This window comes from Trichomycterus rosablanca, chromosome 7 (genome assembly GCF_030014385.1).
Source record: "Trichomycterus rosablanca isolate fTriRos1 chromosome 7, fTriRos1.hap1, whole genome shotgun sequence".
Taxonomy (NCBI): domain Eukaryota; kingdom Metazoa; phylum Chordata; class Actinopteri; order Siluriformes; family Trichomycteridae; genus Trichomycterus; species Trichomycterus rosablanca.
Window position 1 is genome coordinate 40259201 of NC_085994.1, and position 19986 is coordinate 40279186.

Below are 19986 nucleotides of genomic sequence, written 5' to 3' on the forward strand. Positions count from 1 at the left end.
TCCTCCATACGTAATGATCCACCACTGTTTGGTGGAAGGAAGCTAATCTGCTCGGCCAGTTTGGGCGTGGTCCAAGCACTTCACCTGAATCCACTCATTTGCTTGTGTGTGTCATGTGTGCAGACTCAGACCCGATCGGTTCTGGTGTACCCACAGTTCGGTGGTCGCCCCTGTTCCAGCCAGTTAACTTACACACAGTGGTGTGAAACAAATCAGGGCTGCCCCCTACAGGAGGGTTGTGGGCGTCGCTTCCGCTGTCAATCAGGTATGAAGAAATACATGAAATACAAAAATGTACTTTTAATAATAATAATAATAATAATGCTAATGTGTGTGTGTGTGTGTGTGTGTGTGTAGGACAGTGTGTAATTGAGGGCTTGGTGTGTAATGGGGATCAGGACTGTGAGGATGGATCTGATGAGCTGGGGTGTGACGGTGTTCGTGTGTGTGATCTAGAGATCCCACCACCTCAGATCGAACTCACCGGCCTTGGGTATCAAACACACACACACACACACACACACACACACTCTCTCTCTATTTATATACAGTGTTGTAAAGAAGTATTTGCCCCCCACACTGTCTTTATTTTGGGATATTTCAAACACTAAACCAGGCAGCTGTAGCCTAGTGGTTACTAGGTACTGGTCCAGTAATCAGAAGGTTGCCGGTTCAAGTCTCACCACTGCCAGGTTGCCACTGTTGGGCCCTTGAGCAAGGCCCTTAACCCTCAATTGCTTAGACTGTGTACTGTAAGTCGCTTTAGATAAAAGCGTCTGCTAAATGCTAAAAATGTAAATATAAAACCAGGGGTGTCCACGCTTGTTGGGGGCCAGATGGAGTAAAAAATGGGCAGAGTTTTTGATTGGTTTTATGTAAGAGCGCCACCCAGTGGTCAAACAGTTCAAGCAGCTTTTTTAAACCTGCTTAACTGCAGGAGTTTCCTCACTCAAATACAAAGACACTCTGGTCTAAGAACCCAGATCTACAGGTAGAACCGAAGCTGTTTGTCTCGGTTAGAGGCATCGATTCCCTGTTCACACACAGGATCCACAGAGGTGTTTATCTTCTCTCTCTCAGGTACGACGTGACGACGGGGGAGTTCAGAGGGAGCGTGATCAACACCAAGAGTTTTGGAGGTCAGTGCAGAAAAACCTTCAGTGGAGATCATCAGAACTTCTACAGACTTCCACAGAGCGTGCTCAGTTACAGCTTCCAGGTACCAAACATCTGCACTGGTGGACTGGTGTTCTATTTTAAATATGATGTTTAAAGATTAAAGATGTGAGATTTGATATTTTTAATGAGTGAAGATTAAAATGATGCAGCTGGTTGTATTTTATGAGGGATCTTCAAAAAGTTTCAGCACTTTTTAAACTCTAAGAATTTAAACTTTAAGCTTCTCTGAGCCTCCAAACACGTGCAAATCAGATGGAGCTAAATCAGGATTATAAGCTTCTCTCAGACACAACTGATTACTACAGAACCGAACTGAACCAAACAGAACAGAACCAAACATAACAGAACCAAAGATAACAGAACCAAACAGAACAGAACCAAACAGAACAGAACCAAACAGAACCGAACAGAACCAAACAGAACCAAACAGAACAGAACCAAACAGAACCGAACAGAACCAAACAGAACCTAACCGAACAGAACCAAACAGAACCTAACCGAACAGAACCGAACAGAACCTAACCGAACAGAACCAAACAGAACCTAACCGAACAGAACCGAACAGAACCTAACCGAACAGAACCAAACAGAACCTAACCGAACAGAACAGAACAAAACCGAACATAACAGAACAGAACCAAACAGAACAGAACAGAACAAAACAGAACCTAACCAAACAGAACCAAACTGAACAGAACCAAACAGAACCAAACTGAACAGAACAGAACCAAACAGCACAGAACCAAACAGAACCTAACCGAACAGAACCAAACAGAACAGAACCAAACAGAACCTAACCGAACAGAACCAAACAGAACAGAACAGAGCAAAACAGAACATAACAGAACAGAACAGAACCAAACAGAACAGAACAAAACAGAACAGAACAGAACCAAACAGAACCTAACCGAACAGAACCAAACAGAACAGAACAAAACAGAACAGAACAAAACAGAACAGAACAGAACAGAACAAAACAGAACATAACAGAACAGAACCAAACAGAACTAAAAAGGTGGAAATCAGATGAAGCTAAATCAGGACTATAAGCGTCTCAGACACGAGCAATTCCTCCTCCTCCCTCACTGCTTATAACTTAAATATAAAAGTGAGGAAACTTTTTGAAGATCCATCATATTTATTGGGTGAAAATAATATTTAAGATAAATATTTAGTAATAATTCGTTACCTCCAGCCCCTGTTTGGTTGCTGGACGTTTCATAAATCTAGGGCATTCTAGGGTAGCGCAGTGGTAAAGGTACTGGACTAGTAAGCAGAAGATTACTGCTGGTTCAAGTCCCATCACTGCCAAGTTGTTTAGTCATAATTATAAGTTGCTCTGGATGAAAGTGTTTGTTTTTAAAGTAAAATGTAAAACTCCTCCCATTACATGACTTTCAATTTCAGAATCAGTTTGAGAATATAAACACTAGGGGGCAGCAAAGTCCGGTCTTTTATATTGGAGCTGTAGTTAATGCTAGATGGATATAAAGTACTGATTTATTTCATTACTGTAATTCATCATAATCGTTTTATTTGCACTGTTTACCATCATAAGCCTCTTTGGCTCAGAGGCTCAAATTCATCCTGTCTTGTTTTAAATGTTTGCTTTTAAAGCTGTAACCTAAACACAACAAAATGAGTTCAAATTCCACTGTAACAAAATATAAACGATCATAAACAGTGTTTGTGTTTTTAAGGTAACAGCTAAGAACGACTTCTCGAGTGAGTTCTATAAAAGTTCGTGGCACTACATGAAGAAAATCGAGAACCGCAAGGAGACGACGGGGACGACGTACGGGCACGATTACTTCACCTCTGTCGAGGACCTGAACAAAACAAAGGTACACAGGTGATGGTTTTATTATTAATAATCGTTAGAGCCAGGATGTGAGGTCATCTGTCCTTCAAGTCAAGCTGCTTTTGGAGCAGCTCTGTACAGAGGAATGAAGATAAAGTTGATAAAAATGGTGCTACCAGTTCTGTAGGTGTTTTTGTAACGAGGGTGATATAGGTGTTGGATGAACCGCAGATTTGCGCTGATTTCGTCGTGCGTTTTGCAGGAGAAGCAGCTGGTGATGATTAGCAGCGACGTGGAAGTGGCTCAGGTACAGAACCAGTCACCGCAGTACCTCCCTGTCGCCGAAGACTTCTGGAAGCTTCTGTCCTCACTTCCTGTAGTGTACGACTACCCGGCCTACCGGAGAGTGCTGGAGAGATTCGGGACGCACTACATAGCCGAGGCGACGCTGGGGGGGCAGTTCAGAGCGCTCCTGAAGTTCAGCCAAGACTTCATAAAGAGTTTAAGTAAGAGTTTATATATACACTGATCAACCATAACATTAAAACCACCTCCTCGTTTCCACACTCATTTGATCAGCTCCACTTACCATATAGAAGCACTTTGTAGTTCTACAATTACTGCCTGTAGTCCATCTGTTTCTCTACATGGTCTTCAATGGTCAGGACCCCCACAGGACCACCACAGAGCAGGTATTATTTAGGTGGTGGATGATTCTCAGCACTGCAGTGACACTGACATGGTGGTGGTGTGTTAGTGTGTGTTGTGCTGGTATGAGACACAGCAGCGCTGCTGGAGTTTTTAAACACCTCACTGTCACTGCTGGACTGAGAATAGTCCACCAACCAAAAACCTCCTGTGACCACTGATGAAGGTCTAGAAGATGACCGACTCAAACAGCAGCAATAGATGAGCGATCGTCTCTGACTTCTACATCTACAAGGTGGACCGACTAGGTAGGAGTGTCTGATAGAGTGGACAGCGAGTGGACACGGTGTTTAAAAACTCCAGCAGCGCTGCTGTGTTTGATCCACTCATACCAGCACAACACACACTAACACACCACCACCATGTCAGTGTCACTGCAGTGCTGAGAATCATCCACCACCTAAATAATACCTGCTCTGTGGGGGTCCTGACCATTGAAGAACAGGGTGAAAGCAGGTTAAAAAAGTATGTAGAGAAACAGATGGACTACAGTCAGTAATTGTAGAACTACAAAGTGCTTCTATATGGTAAGTGGAGCTGATAAAAAGGACAGTGAGTGTAGAAATATGGAGGTGGTTTTGTATGATGTCTGAGTGCCGGTAGTTTGTGTAGCTCTCGATTAAAGGCTGCTGAGACTCGAACCCTCGGTGGTGGTGTGTGTCTTCTGATTCCTCTCTGTGTTTGCAGACACTCAGGTGAGAGATTTTCATGAGTGTGTTAGTACAACACACACCGTCCTGTTCTTCATCAGCTGGACGACTGAAGACTGTCGCTCCTCTTATGATGAAATAAAGAACTTCTTTGGTACTGAACTTATTTCCATCAAACCAGAATCCTGCTATTATATATATACAGTGTATCACAAAAGTGAGTACACCCCTCACATTTCTGCAGATATTTAAGTATATCTTTTCATGGGACAACACTGACAAAATGACACTTTGACACAATGAAAAGTAGTCTGTGTGCAGCTTATATAACAGTGTAAATTTATTCTTCCCTCAAAATAACTCAATATACAGCCATTAATGTATAAACCACCGGCAACAAAAGTGAGTACACCCCTTAGTGAAAGTTCCTGAAGTGTCAATATTTTGTGTGGCCACCATTATTTCCCAGAACTGCCTTAACTCTCCTGGGCATGGAGTTTACCAGAGCTTCACAGGTTGCCACTGGATGCCACTGGAATGCTTTTCCACTCCTCCATGACGACATCACGGAGCTGGTGGATATTCGAGACTTTGCGCTCCTCCACCTTCCGCTTGAGGATGCCCCAAAGATGTTCTATTGGGTTTAGGTCTGGAGACATGCTTGGCCAGTCCATCACCTTTACCCTCAGCCTCTTCAATAAAGCAGTGGTCATCTTAGAGGTGTGTTTGGGGTCATTATCATGCTGGAACACTGCCCTGCGACCGAGTTTCCGGAGGGAGGGGATCATGCTCTGCTTCAGTATTTCACAGTTCATATTGGAGTTCATGTGTCCCTCAATGAAATGTAACTCCCCAACACCTGCTGCACTCATGCAGCCCCAGACCATGGCATTCCCACCACCATGCTTGACTGTAGGCATGACACACTTATCTTTGTACTCCTCACCTGATTGCCGCCACACATGCTTGAGACCATCTGAACCAAACAAATTAATCTTGGTCTCATCAGACCATAGGACATGGTTCCAGTAATCCATGTCCTTTGTTGACATGTCTTCAGCAAACTGTTTGTGGGCTTTCTTGTGTAGAGACTTCAGAAGAGGCTTCCTTCTGGGGTGACAGCCATGCAGACCAATTTGATGTAGTGTGCGGCGTATGGTCTGAGCACTGACAGGCTGACCCCCCACCTTTTCAATCTCTGCAGCAATGCTGACAGCACTCCTGCGCCTATCTTTCAAAGACAGCAGTTGGATGTGACGCTAAGCACGTGCACTCAGCTTCGTTGGACGACCAACGCGAGGTCTGTTCTGAGTGGACCCTGCTCTTTTAAAACGCTGGATGATCTTGGCCACTGTGCTGCAGCTCAGTTTCAGGGTGTTGGCAATCTTCTTGTAGCCTTGGCCATCTTCATGTAGCGCAACAATTCGTCTTTTAATATCCTCAGAGAGTTCTTTGCCATGAGGTGCCATGTTGGAACTTTCAGTGACCAGTATGAGAAAGTGTGAGAGCTGTACTACTAAATTGAACACAACTGCTCCCTATGCACACCTGAAACCTAGTAACACTAACAAATCACATGACATTTTGGAGGAAAAATGACAAGCAGTGCTCAATTTGGACATTTAGGGGTGTAGTCTCTTAGGGGTGTACTCACTTTTGTTGCCGGTGGTTTAGACATTAATGGCTGTATATTGAGTTATTTTGAGGGAAGAATAAATTTACACTGTTATATAAGCTGCACACAGACTACTTTTCATTGTGTCAAAGTGTCATTTTGTCAGTGTTGTCCCATGAAAAGATATACTTAAATATCTGCAGAAATGTGAGGGGTGTACTCACTTTTGTGATACACTGTATATATACACTGACCAGGCATAACATTATGAGCACTGACAGGTGAAGTGAATAACACTGATTATCTCTTCATCACGGCACCTGTTAGTGGGGGGGATATATTAGGCAGCGACATTTTATCCTCAAAGTTGATGTTAGAAGCAGGAAAAATGATCAAGCGTGAGGATCTAAGCGAGTTTGACGAGGACCAAATTGTGACGGCTAGACGACTGGGTCAGAACATCTCCAAAACTGCAGCTCTTGTGGGGTGTCAGTATCTATCAAAAAAGCTCCAAAGAAGGAACAGTGGTAAACCGGCGACAGGGTCATGGGCGGCCAATGCTCGTTGATGCACGTGGGGAGCGAAGGCTGGCCCGTGTGGTCCGATCCAACAGACGAGCTACTGTAGCTCAGACTGCTGAAGAAGTTCATGCTGGTTCTGATAGAAAGGTGTCAGAAAGGTGCAGCGCAGGCTGTTGTGTATGGGGCTGCATAGCCGCAGACCAGTCAGGGTGCCCATTCTGACCCCTGTCCACCGTCGAAAGCACCAACCATGTGCACGTGAGCATCAGAACTTGACCACGGAGCATCAGAACTTGACCACGGAGCAATGGAGGAAGGTGGCCTGGTCTGATGAATCACGTTTTCTTCCACTTCGCTTACCTGGGGAACACGCGGCACCAGGATGCACTATGGGAAGAAGGCGAGCCGGCGGAGGCAGTGTGATGCTTTGGGCGACGTTCTGCTGGGAGACCTTGGGTCCTGCCATCCATATGGATGTTACCTTGACACGTAGCATCTACCTAAGCATCGTTGCAGACCATGTTCACCCTGTCATGGAGACGCTTCCCTGATATCTGTGGCCTCTTTCAGCAGGACGATGCGCCCTGACACAAAGCTAAAATGCCTCGACGGGTCAGGGCTGTTTTAGCAGCAAAAGTGGGGCCAACACACTATTAGGAAGGTGGTCATAATGTTATGTCTAATAGGTGTATGTATTCAGAACCTAGTTAATAGGTGTATTAAAATAAACATTGTGTTGTGTGGATCAGAGAAGAATAACAAAGATGAATTGCTTAAGACGAGAGCGACTGGAGGATTCAGTTCCTTCACCAGCAGTCTAAACTCTCTAAACATGAAGAACACACGGGAGAACTCTGAAACCTTCTCCAAGTGGGCCGGGTCAGTCAAGTACTACCCTGTCATCATCAAACACAAGGTTCGAATCGTTCTCTTATTTTATTATTTTATAATCTCATCATTTGTGCTTTTGTAGCTGAGCAGAATCAAAGCAGCCGTGTGGAGCTTGTTGGATAAAGTGATTTGTTAACCAGTCTGAGAGTTCAGGGAGTTGAAGATGGATCTGAGGGTTGGTATTGGTACTAAAGGATCACTGAGGTACCGGTATTCATTAGATGGCCTGAGGGGAGCGTGGGTTAGTAATGGACCTGAGAGTGGTGGGTTGGGTAGTTAAAGGAGTTGTAGTTTGCCGTTGAGGAGAAGCTGGTCAGTAGAAAACCTAAAGGTATGAGTGGATTAAAAATGAACCTCAGGATTGGTGGGTTGGTAGAAGACCTGAAGGTTCATGTAGTTTAGTAAAGGATCTGTGAGTATAAGCAGGTTAGTAAAGGATCTGTAAGTGTGAGCGGGTTAGTAAAGGATCTGTGAGTATGAGGGGGTTAGTAAAGGATCTGTGAGTATGAGTGGGTTAGTAAAGGATCTGTGAGTATGAGCGGGTTAGTAAAGGATCTGTGAGTAGAAGCAGGTTAGTAAAGGAGCTGTGAGTATGAGCGGGTTAGTAAAGGAGCTGTGAGTATGAGCGGGTTAGTAAAGGAGCTGTGAGTATAAGCGGGTTGGTAAAGGAGCTGTGAGTATGAGTGGGTTAGTAAAGGATCTGTGAGTATGAGCGGGTTAGTAAAGGATCTGTGAGTAGAAGCAGGTTAGTAAAGGATCTGTGAGTATGAGCGGGTTAGTAAAGGAGCTGTGAGTATAAGCGGGTTGGTAAAGGAGCTGTGAGTATGAGTGGGTTAGTAAAGGATCTGTGAGTATGAGTGGGTTAGTAATGGACCTGAGAGTGGTGGGTTGGGTAGTTAAAGGAGTTGTAGTTTGCCGTTGAGGAGAAGCTGGTCAGTAGAAAACCTAAAGGTATGAGTGGATTAAAAATGAACCTCAGGATTGGTGGGTTGGTAGAAGACCTGAAGGTTCATGTAGTTTAGTAAAGGATCTGTGAGTATAAGCAGGTTAGTAAAGGATCTGTAAGTGTGAGCGGGTTAGTAAAGGATCTGTGAGTATGAGTGGGTTAGTAAAGGATCTGTGAGTATGAGTGGGTTAGTAAAGGATCTGTGAGTATGAGCGGGTTAGTAAAGGATCTGTGAGTAGAAGCAGGTTAGTAAAGGAGCTGTGAGTATGAGCGGGTTAGTAAAGGAGCTGTGAGTATGAGCGGGTTAGTAAAGGAGCTGTGAGTATAAGCGGGTTGGTAAAGGAGCTGTGAGTATGAGTGGGTTAGTAAAGGATCTGTGAGTATGAGCGGGTTAGTAAAGGATCTGTGAGTAGAAGCAGGTTAGTAAAGGATCTGTGAGTATGAGCGGGTTAGTAAAGGAGCTGTGAGTATAAGCGGGTTGGTAAAGGAGCTGTGAGTATGAGTGGGTTAGTAAAGGATCTGTAAGTGTGAGCGGGTTAGTAAAGGATCTGTGAGTATGAGCAGGTTAGTAAAGGAGCTGTGAGTATAAGCGCGTTGGTAAATGAGCTGTGAGTATGAGTGGGTCAGTAATGGACCTGAGGGCACTGGTGGGTTGGTAAAGGACATGAGGGAACTAGTTATCCACCCTGTTCATGCTAAATGAGTGTGTAATGATGTATTTTTATGTTGATTCAGGTGCGGCCGCTGTACGAGCTGGTGAAGGAGGTCTCCTGCTCTGAGGTGAAGAAGCTCTACCTAAAACGAGCTACAGAAGCCTACATGAGGGAGACGGACTCGTGTCGGTGCAGACCGTGCCGGAATAACGGACTCTCCGTGCTGAAGGATGGAGTCTGTACGTGTGTGTGTAAACCCGGGACCGATGGGCTCGCGTGTGAGTTCGGATCTCCGGTGGAGGAACAGCCAGGTATAAGAAAAATACTTATAAACAAAAACAATGATCACAGGATCCCAGACTCTGTATAATACAGGTGTGTGTGTAGGTGTGATTCACGGAGGTTGGCCATGCTGGTCCGAGTGGACTACCTGTTCTAAAGGTCGTCACAGTAGAACCCGATCCTGCACTCGGCCTGCACCTCAGAACGGGAAATACTGCAGCGGAAACCCGGAGGAGACCACGAGCTGCGATGATGAAGATCAGCTCCAACATCTCCGGTCAGGATCTGATTTATATATATATATATATATATATATATAAGGATCTAATTTATTATATATATATATATACAGTGTATCACAAAAGTGAGTACACCCCTCACATTTCTGCAAATATTTTATTATATCTTTTCATGGGACAACACTATAGACATGAAACTTGGATATAAGTTAGAGTAGTCAGTGTACAGCTTGTATAGCAGTGTAGATTTACTGTCTTCTGAAAATAACTCAACACACAGCCATTAATGTCTAAATAGCTGCAACATAAGTGAGTACACCCCACAGTAAACATGTCCAAATTGTGCCCAAAGTGTCAATATTTTGTGTGACCACCATTATTATCCAGCACTGCCTTAACCCTCCTGGGCATGGAATTCACCAGAGCTGCACAGGTTGCTACTGGAATCCTCTTCCACTCCTCCATGATGACATAACGGAGCTGGTGGATGTTAGACACCTTGAACTCCTCCACCTTCCACTTGAGGATGTGCCACAGGTGCTCAATTGGGTTTAGTCCATCACCTTTACCTTCAGCTTCCTCAGCAAGGCAGTTGTCATCTTGGAGGTTGTGTTTGGGGTCATTATCCTGTTGGAAAACTGCCATGAGGCCCAGTTTTCGAAGGGAGGGGATCATGCTCTGTTTCAGAATGTCACAGTACATGTTGGAATTCATGTTTCCCTCAATGAACTGCAGCTCCCCAGTGCCAGCAACACTCATGCAGCCCAAGACCATGATGCTACCACCACCATGCTTGACTGTAGGCAAGATACAGTTGTCTTGGTACTTCTCACCAGGGCGCCGCCACACATGCTGGACACCATCTGAGCCAAACAAGTTTATCTTGGTCTCGTCAGACCACAGGGCATTCCAGTAATCCATGTTCTTGGACTGCTTGTCTTCAGCAAACTGTTTGCGGGCTTTCTTGTGCGTCAGCTTCCTTCTGGGATGACGACCATGCAGACCGAGTTGATGCAGTGTGCGGCGTATGGTCTGAGCACTGACAGGCTGACCTCCCACGTCTTCAACCTCTGCAGCAATGCTGGCAGCACTCATGTGTCTATTTTTTAAAGCCAACCTCTGGATATGACGCCGAACACGTGGACTCGACTTCTTTGGTCGACCCTGGCGAAGCCTGTTCCGAGTGGAACCTGTCCTGGAAAACCGCTGTATGACCTTGGCCACCATGCTGTAGCTCAGTTTCAGGGTGTTAGCAATCTTCTTATAGCCCAGGCCATCTTTGTGGAGAGCAACAATTCTATTTCTCACATCCTCAGAGAGTTCTTTGCCATGAGGTGCCATGTTGAATATCCAGTGGCCAGTATGAGAGAATTGTACCCAAAACACCAAATTTAACAGCCCTGCTCCCCATTTACACCTGGGACCTTGACACATGACACCAGGGAGGGACAACGACACATTTGGGCACAATTTGGACATGTTCACTGTGGGGTGTACTCACTTATGTTGCAGCTATTTAGACATTAATGGCTGTGTGTTGAGTTATTTTCAGAAGACAGTAAATCTACACTGCTATACAAGCTGTACACTGACTACTCTAAGTTATATCCAAGTTTCATGTCTATAGTGTTGTCCCATGAAAAGATATAATGAAATATTTGCAGAAATGTGAGGGGTGTACTCACTTTTGTGATACACTGTATATATATATATATATATAAGGATCTAATTTATTTATTCTATATAAGGATCTGATTTATTTATTATATATATATAAGGATCTAATTTATTTATTATATATAAGGATCTGATTTATTTATTATATATATACAGTGTATCACAAAAGTGAGTACACCCCTCACATTTCTGCAAATATTTTATTATATCTTTTCATGGGACAACACTATAGACATGAAACTTGGATATAACTTAGAGTAGTCAGTGTACAACTTGTATAGCAGTGTAGATTTACTGTCCTCTGAAAATAACTCAACACACAGCCATTAATGTCTAAATAGCTGCAACATAAGTGAGTACACCCCACAGTGAACATGTCCAAATTGTGCCCAAAGTGTCAATATTTTGTGTGACCACCATTATTATCCAGCACTGCCTTAACCCTCCTGGGCATGGAATTCACCAGAGCTGCACAGGTTGCTACTGGAATCCTCTTCCACTCCTCCATGATGACATCACGGAGCTGGTGGATGTTAGACACCTTGAACTCCTCCACCTTCCACTTGAGGATGCGCCACAGGTGCTCAATTGGGTTTAGTCCATCACCTTTACCTTCAGCTTCCTCAGCAAGGCAGTTGTCATCTTGGAGGTTGTGTTTGGGGTCGTTATCCTGTTGGAAAACTGCCATGAGGCCCAGTTTTCGAAGGGAGGGGATCATGCTCTGTTTCAGAATGTCACAGTACATGTTGGAATTCATGTTTCCCTCAATGAACTTCAGCTCCCCAGTGCCAGCAACACTCATGCAGCCCAAGACCATGATGCTACCACCACCATGCTTGACTGTAGGCAAGATACAGTTGTCTTGGTACTTCTCACCAGGGCGCCGCCACACATGCTGGACACCATCTGAGCCAAACAAGTTTATCTTGGTCTCGTCAGACCACAGGGCATTCCAGTAATCCATGTTCTTGGACGGCTTGTCTTCAGCAAACTGTTTGCGGGCTTTCTTGTGCGTCAGCTTCCTTCTGGGATGACGACCATGCAGACCGAGTTGATGCAGTGTGCGGCGTATGGTCTGAGCACTGACAGGCTGACCTCCCACGTCTTCAACCTCTGCAGCAATGCTGGCAGCACTCATGTGTCTATTTTTTAAAGCCAACCTCTGGATATGACGCCGAACACGTGGACTCAACTTCTTTGGTCGACCCTGGCGAAGCCTGTTCCGAGTGGAACCTGTCCTGGAAAACCGCTGTATGACCTTGGCCACCATGCTGTAGCTCAGTTTCAGGGTGTTAGCAATCTTCTTATAGCCCAGGCCATCTTTGTGGAGAGCAACAATTCTATTTCTCACATCCTCAGAGAGTTCTTTGCCATGAGGTGCCATGTTGATTATCCAGTGGTCAGTATGAGAGAATTGTACCCAAAACACCAAATTTAACAGCCCTGCTCCCCATTTACACCTGGGACCTTGACACATGACACCAGGGAGGGACAACGACACATTTGGGCACAATTTGGACATGTTCACTGTGGGGTGTACTCACTTATGTTGCCAGCTATTTAGACATTAATGGCTGTGTGTTGAGTTATTTTCAGAAGACAGTAAATCTACACTGCTATACAAGCTGTACACTGACTACTCTAAGTTATATCCAAGTTTCATGTCTATAGTGTTGTCCCATGAAAAGATATAATGAAATATTTGCAGAAATGTGAGGGGTGTACTCACTTTTGTGATACACTGTATATAAGGATCTGATTTATTATATATATATATACAGTATATATATATATAAGGATCTAATTTATTATATATATATAGGATCTGATTTATTTATTATATATATATACAGGGGTTGGACAAAATAACTGAAACACCTGGTTTTAGACCACAATAATTTATTAGTATGGTGTAGGGCCTCCTTTTGCGGCCAATACAGCGTCAATTCGTCTTGGAAATGACATATACAAGTCCTGCACAGTGGTCAGAGGGATTTTAAGCCATTCTTCTTGCAGGATAGTGGCCAGGTCACTACGTGATGCTGGTGGAGGAAAACGTTTCCTGACTCGCTTCTCCAAAACACCCCAAAGTGGCTCAATAATATTTAGATCTGGTGACTGTGCAGGCCATGGGAGATGTTCAACTTCACTTTCATGTTCATCAAACCAATCTTTCACCAGTCTTGCTGTCTGTATTGGTGCATTGTCATCCTGATACACGGCACCGCCATTGGATGCACATGGTCCTCCAGAATGGTTCGGTAGTCCTTGGCAGTGACGCGCCCATCTAGCACAAGTATTGGGCCAAGGGAATGCCATGATATGGCAGCCCAAACCATCACTGATCCACCCCCAAGCTTCACTCTGGGCATGCAACAGTCTGGGTGGTACGCTTCTTTGGGGCTTCTCCACACCGTAACTCTCCCGGATGTGGGGAAAACAGTAAAGGTGGACTCATCAGAGAACAATACATGTTTCACATTGTCCACAGCTTAAGATTTGTGCTCCTTGCACCATTGAAACCGACGTTTGGCATTGGCACGAGTGACCAAAGGTTTGGCTATAGCAGCCCGGCCGTGTATATCGACCCTGTGGAGCTCCCGACGGACAGTTCTGGTGGAAACAGGAGAGTTGAGGTGCACATTTAATTCTGCCGTGATTTGGGCAGCCGTGGTTTTATGTTTTTTGGATACGATCCGGGTTAGCACCCGAACATCCCTTCAGACAGCTTCCTCTTGCGTCCACAGTTAATCCTGTTGGATGTGGTTTGTCCTTCTTGGTGGTATGCTGACATTACCCTGGATACCGTGGCTCTTGATACATCACAAAGACTTGCTGTCTTGGTCACAGATGCGCCAGCAAGACGTGCACCAACAATTTGTCCTCTTTTGAACTCTGGTATGTCACCCATAATGTTGTGTGCATTGCAATATTTTGAGCAAAACTGTGCTCTTACCCTGCTAATTGAACCTTCACACTCTGCTCTTACTGGTGCAATGTGCAATTAATGAAGATTGGCCACCAGACTGGTCCAATTTAGCCATGAAACCTCCCACACTAAAATGACAGGTGTTTCAGTTATTTTGTCCAACCACTGTATATACAGTGGGGTCAAAAAGTATTTAGTCAGCCACTGATTGTGCAGGTTCTCCTACCTAGAAAGATGAGAGAGGTCTGTAATTTTGGATTTTTCAGGACGATGCAGCCGCACTGTTTCGATCAGAGTCTGAAACCTACAAAGAGCTGCAAAAGTCCTCCTGCACTCATCAACGGATTCATCCTGGTAAAAAAATAAATTATACATTTATTTATTATTATTATTATTATTTATTTTATTAATTATTATTATTTATTATTATTAATAATATTTATTATTAATATTATTATTTGTTATTATTATTTATTGTCATTATTGTTATTTATTATTATTATTATTATCATTATTATTATTATTATTATTATTATTTATTATTATTATTTATTATTATTATTATTATTGTGCAGCCTTTATGTAGCCCTTATGCAGCCCTTATGTAGCCATTGTGCAGCCTGTGTAGCCCTTGTGCAGCCCTTATGCAGAGACTGACTTTTGCTCACTATTGCTTTTTTATTCTGCTCATGAATCTGATCTCTGATGTTTTGTTTATTTTTTCTCTTTTTACCCTCCAGGACCCGACGGATTTTTACTCAGTTGGCAGTAAAATAGAATTTTCTTGTATTGATGGTTTTTATCTGCCGGGGGATCCTGTCGCTGAGTGCACTGAGGACGGAACATGGAGGAAACAGCCAATGGAGTGCAAGAGTAAGAAAAATCAAATAAAATGGAGAACTGATTGTGTGGAATGATCATGCAGGGATGAGAGTGAATGTGTGGAGATATTTGAGAAGGTCTGAAAGCACCAGTCAGCAGAGATTTGGGTGCAACCTTACTTGAACTAGTTCTGGGTTTGGGTCCTGTGATCAGACTTGATGAGAAACCCAAACCTGAGCCTGAATCTAAACCTCAAACTCATACCCAAACCTGAACCCAAACCTGAATCTAAACCTCAAACTCATACCTGAACCTGAGCCTGAATCTAAACCTCAAACTCATACCCAAACCTGAACCCAAACCTGAGCCTGAATCTAAACCTCAAACTCATACCCAAACCTGAACCCAAACCTGAGCCTGAAGCTAAACCTCAAACTCATACCCAAACCTGAACCCAAACCTGAGCCTGAATCTAAACCTCAAACTCATACCCAAACCTGAACCCAAACCTGAATCTAAACCTCAAACTCATACCTGAACCTGAGCCTGAATCTAAACCTCAAACTCATACCCAAACCTGAACCCAAACCTGAGCCTGAATCTAAACCTCAAACTCATACCTGAACCTGAGCCTGAATCTAAACCTCAAACTCATACCCAATCCTAAACCTGAACCTGAATCTAAACCTCAAACTCATACCCAAACCCAAACCTGAACCTAAACCCAAACCTGAACCTAAACCTCAACTCATACTCAAACCTGAACCTAAACCCAAACCTAAACCTAAACTTGAACCTAAACCTCAACTCATACTCAAACCCAAACCTGAACCTAAACCTGAATTTAAACCTCAACTCATACTCAAACCCAAACCTGAACCTAAACCTGAACCCAAACCTGAACCTGAATCTAAACCTCTAACTCAAACCCAAACCTGAACCTAAACCCAAACCTAAACCTAAACCTCAACTCATACTCAAACCCAAACCTGAACCTAAACCTGAACCTAAACCTCAACTCATACTCAAACTTGAACCTAAACTCAAACCTTAACCTAAACCTCAACTCATACCCAAACCTGAACCTAAACCTCAACTCATACTCAAACCCAAACCTGAACCTAAACCTCAACTCATACTCAAACCCAAACCTAAACCTAAACCTGAACCTAAACCTCAACTCATACTCAAACCTGAACCTAAACCCAAACCTGAACCTAAACCTGAACCTAAACCTAAACCTCAACTCATACTCAAACCTAAACCTAAACCTGAACCTAAACCTCAACTCATACTCAAACCCAAACCTAAACATGAACCCAAACCTGAACCTTAAAGGTAAAATGTTTTGGTGTTTTGATGTAATTATTAATTATTAGTCATTATTTTGGGGTAGGTACAAGTTGCCCCCCTCCCCTCCTCACCCCGGGTGTGACGGGCAGCCCCTGGAAGCTGAACTATAAGATCGGAGAATCGGTCCAGCTGAACTGTTCTGCAGGGAGAGAGAGAACGGGACCGGGAGAGATTCTGTGTAACTCGGGATTATCCTGGTCTCCACAACCCCAAAACATCATGTGTGCTACAGGTAACACGCTAACAACACGGAGTAACACGCTAACAACACGGAGTAACACGCTAACAACACGGAGTAACACGCTAACAACACGGAGTAACACGCTAACAACACGGAGTAACACGCTAATAACACGGAGTAACACGCTAAAAACACGGAGTAACACGCTAACAACACGGAGTAACACGCTAACAACACGGAGTAACACGCTAACAACACGGAGTAACACGCTAACAACAGTGTAACATGCGTTTAGCCAGCACTCTGTATGGTTCTAACAGTGTTTATTGATAATATCCTAATGTGTTTGTTGTTTGTTGTTTTTTCTCTCCAGCTGTGACGACTCCACCAGATGAGGTTCGGTGCCAGCCATGGGAGAACCTGCTGGAGAACCGATGTGTTTGTAAATCTCCGTATAAGTGCCAGTACGATCGTCCACTCGCACACAAACACAGCTAGCATACAAACACATGCTAACCAAGCTTCTGTACGATTATACCGCTAAATCAGTAAACAATGCTAGTGTTGAGTGTGTTGTGTATCATCAGACAATCTCTGGAGGTGTGTGTTACCAGTCTGGAGCGCAGCAGGACCAGTAGAACCAGTAGGATGAGTGTGTGTAAGGTCCGGGCTCAGCAGTGTGTGGGTCATCAGTACGGCGTAGCTGAACACAGCGCCTGCCAGTGGACAGACGGTGATACTGCAGTGTGTCCTCAGTGCTCTCTGTGGAGCATGTGTGATGGTAAGATACGACACTGTATACTACACTATATATATTGTTATATATTTACATTTATATAAATGTACAGTGTATCACAAAAGTGAGTACACCCCTCACATTTCTGCAGATATTTAAGTATATCTTTTCATGGGACAACACTGACAAAATGACACTTTGACACAATGAAAAGTAGTCTGTGTGCAGCTTATATAACAGTGTAAATTTATTCTTCCCTCAAAATAACTCAATATACAGCCATTAATGTCTAAACCACCGGCAACAAAAGTGAGTACACCCCTTAGTGAAAGTTCCTGAAGTGTCAATATTTTGTGTGGCCACCATTATTTCCCAGAACTGCCTTAACTCTCCTGGGCATGGAGTTTACCAGAGCTTCACAGGTTGCCACTGGAATGCTTTTCCACTCCTCCATGACGACATCACGGAGCTGGCGGATATTCGAGACTTTGCGCTCCTCCACCTTCCGCTTGAGGATGCCCCAAAGATGTTCTATTGGGTTTAGGTCTGGAGACATGCTTGGCCAGTCCATCACCTTTACCCTCAGTCTCTTCAATAAAGCAGTGGTCGTCTTAGAGGTGTGTTTGGGGTCATTATCATGCTGGAACACTGCCCTGCGACCCAGTTTCCGGAGGGAGGGGATCATGCTCTGCTTCAGTATTTCACAGTACATATTGGAGTTCATGTGTCCCTCAATGAAATTTAACTCCCCAACACCTGCTGCACTCATGCAACCCCAGACCATGGCATTCCCACCACCATGCTTGACTGTAGGCATGACACACTTATCTTTGTACTCCTCACCTGATTGCCGCCACACATGCTTGAGACCATCTGAACCAAACAAATTAATCTTGGTCTCATCAGACCATAGGACATGGTTCCAGTAATCCATGTCCTTTGTTGACATGTCTTCAGCAAACTGTTTGCAGGCTTTCTTGTGTAGAGACTTCAGAAGAGGCTTCCTTCTGGGGTGACAGCCATGCAGACCAATTTGATGTAGTGTGCGGCGTATGGTCTGAGCACTGACAGGCTGACCCCCCACCTTTTCAATCTCTGCAGCAATGCTGACAGCACTCCTGCGCCTATCTTTCAAAGACAGCAGTTGGATGTAACGCTGAGCATGTGCACTCAGCTTCTTTGGACGACCAACGCGAGGTCTGTTCTGAGTGGACCCTGCTCTTTTAAAACGCTGGATGATCTTGGCCACTGTGCTGCAGCTCAGTTTCAGGGTGTTGGCAATCTTCTTGTAGCCTTGGCCATCTTCATGTAGCGCAACAATTCGTCTTTTAAGATCCTCAGAGAGTTCTTTGCCATGAGGTGCCATGTTGGAACTTTCAGTGACCAGTATGAGAGAGTGTGAGAGCTGTACTACTAAATTGAACACACCTGCTCCCTATGCACACCTGAGACCTAGTAACACTAACAAATCACATGACATTTTGGAGGGAAAATGACAAGCAGTGCTCAATTTGGACATTTAGGGGTGTAGTCTCTTAGGGGTGTACTCACTTTTGTTGCCGGTGGTTTAGACATTAATGGCTGTATATTGAGTTATTTTGAGGGAAGAATAAATTTACACTGTTATATAAGCTGCACACAGACTACTTTTCATTGTGTCAAAGTGTCATTTTGTCAGTGTTGTCCCATGAAAAGATATACTTAAATAGCTGCAGAAATGTGAGGGGTGTACTCACTTTTGTGATACACTGTATATATCTAGCGTTGTGACTCAGATTCCTCCTCAGTGCTCCGACCAGTTATAAAAGGGGGGCACTGACTTTTTCACAGGGGTGATATGTGTGTTGGCTAACTTTGTTCCTTTGTCGTGATTCTACTACTATGACGGCTCGTGAACAGAACAGACCCAGACGTGCGTCTGCGGGACCCCGGACGAGTGCTCGCCGTCGCCTCGCTGGATCAACGTGTGCGCCCGCTTGAGCCAGGACTCGGCGGTAACCACGGTAACGGAGTGCGAGGTCGGGGTGCGACGCTGCAGAGGGGAGAATCCCCAAATCGTTAAACTGGAGCCCTGCGAGTCCTGAAATCGGGAACATGATCAGAGCTCACATACACGCCGGAGTTCGTTTCGTTATCTTCATGCTCATTTACTTTTTTAATTAGCATTTATTTTAATTATAAATTATAATCTAAATGTTTTGCTTTTCTAATTAATTTGATTAAATCGATAATAAACTAATAAAACTTTGTTACTGTTTTTCAGTCCTTCAGTTGCCAAGCAAATAAAAACGTTTTTTTGATTAGTGAATCACAGTAAAGTGACTTTATTTATTCCAAATTCTATCAATTTATCGTTTCATTAAAGATCATGATCTTGAGATCTACTTGTGATCCACTAGATCATAGTAGATCCTGAACAGCGGTACGACAACAGTATCTGACCGTGATGTTAAAACTGTCTGTCTGTCAAAAACAGCTCTGCTCGTATCAAGTCTCAGCTCTTCCTGCCGTCTAAGGCTGAGCGGCCACATTAACAACGATTGGCCTGTTGTTCAGATATGGGCGGGACTAAGCCAGGTGGGGTCTCTCTCTCATGACTGGTGCAATTACGACCTCTGCTGGCTGATTGATGGCGCCTGCACAGAGATGAGAAAAGAGTGCTGTCAGGGTGTGTCTCTCCGTACACAATGCTGAGCTGCACTGCACTCGTCAAAGTGTAGGTGATAAGATGCGTACGGCTGCTGCCCACGTGTCGGAGGGGTGTGGGTTAGCTTCGTTCTCCTCAATCAGAGCGGGGATCGGC

General features: G+C 44.2%; 1 protein-coding gene across 1 annotated transcript in view; it reads left to right on the forward strand.

The window, feature by feature from the left end:
* c7a (complement component 7a) overlaps window positions 1-19491 on the forward strand; it is a 22468-nt gene extending 2977 nt beyond the window's left edge. The window contains exons 4-18 of the mRNA XM_062999464.1: window positions 124-265; window positions 358-493; window positions 1081-1219; window positions 2880-3023; window positions 3243-3486; window positions 4376-4492; window positions 7224-7390; window positions 9047-9275; window positions 9352-9523; window positions 14358-14445; window positions 14832-14964; window positions 16310-16498; window positions 16821-16911; window positions 17035-17228; window positions 19083-19491. Coding sequence (XP_062855534.1) covers window positions 124-265; window positions 358-493; window positions 1081-1219; window positions 2880-3023; window positions 3243-3486; window positions 4376-4492; window positions 7224-7390; window positions 9047-9275; window positions 9352-9523; window positions 14358-14445; window positions 14832-14964; window positions 16310-16498; window positions 16821-16911; window positions 17035-17228; window positions 19083-19267 — 2370 coding nt within the window. The 3' untranslated portion in view covers window positions 19268-19491. The remainder of the gene's footprint in view (window positions 1-123; window positions 266-357; window positions 494-1080; window positions 1220-2879; window positions 3024-3242; window positions 3487-4375; window positions 4493-7223; window positions 7391-9046; window positions 9276-9351; window positions 9524-14357; window positions 14446-14831; window positions 14965-16309; window positions 16499-16820; window positions 16912-17034; window positions 17229-19082) is intronic.
* The last annotated feature ends 495 nt before the right edge of the window (window positions 19492-19986 follow it).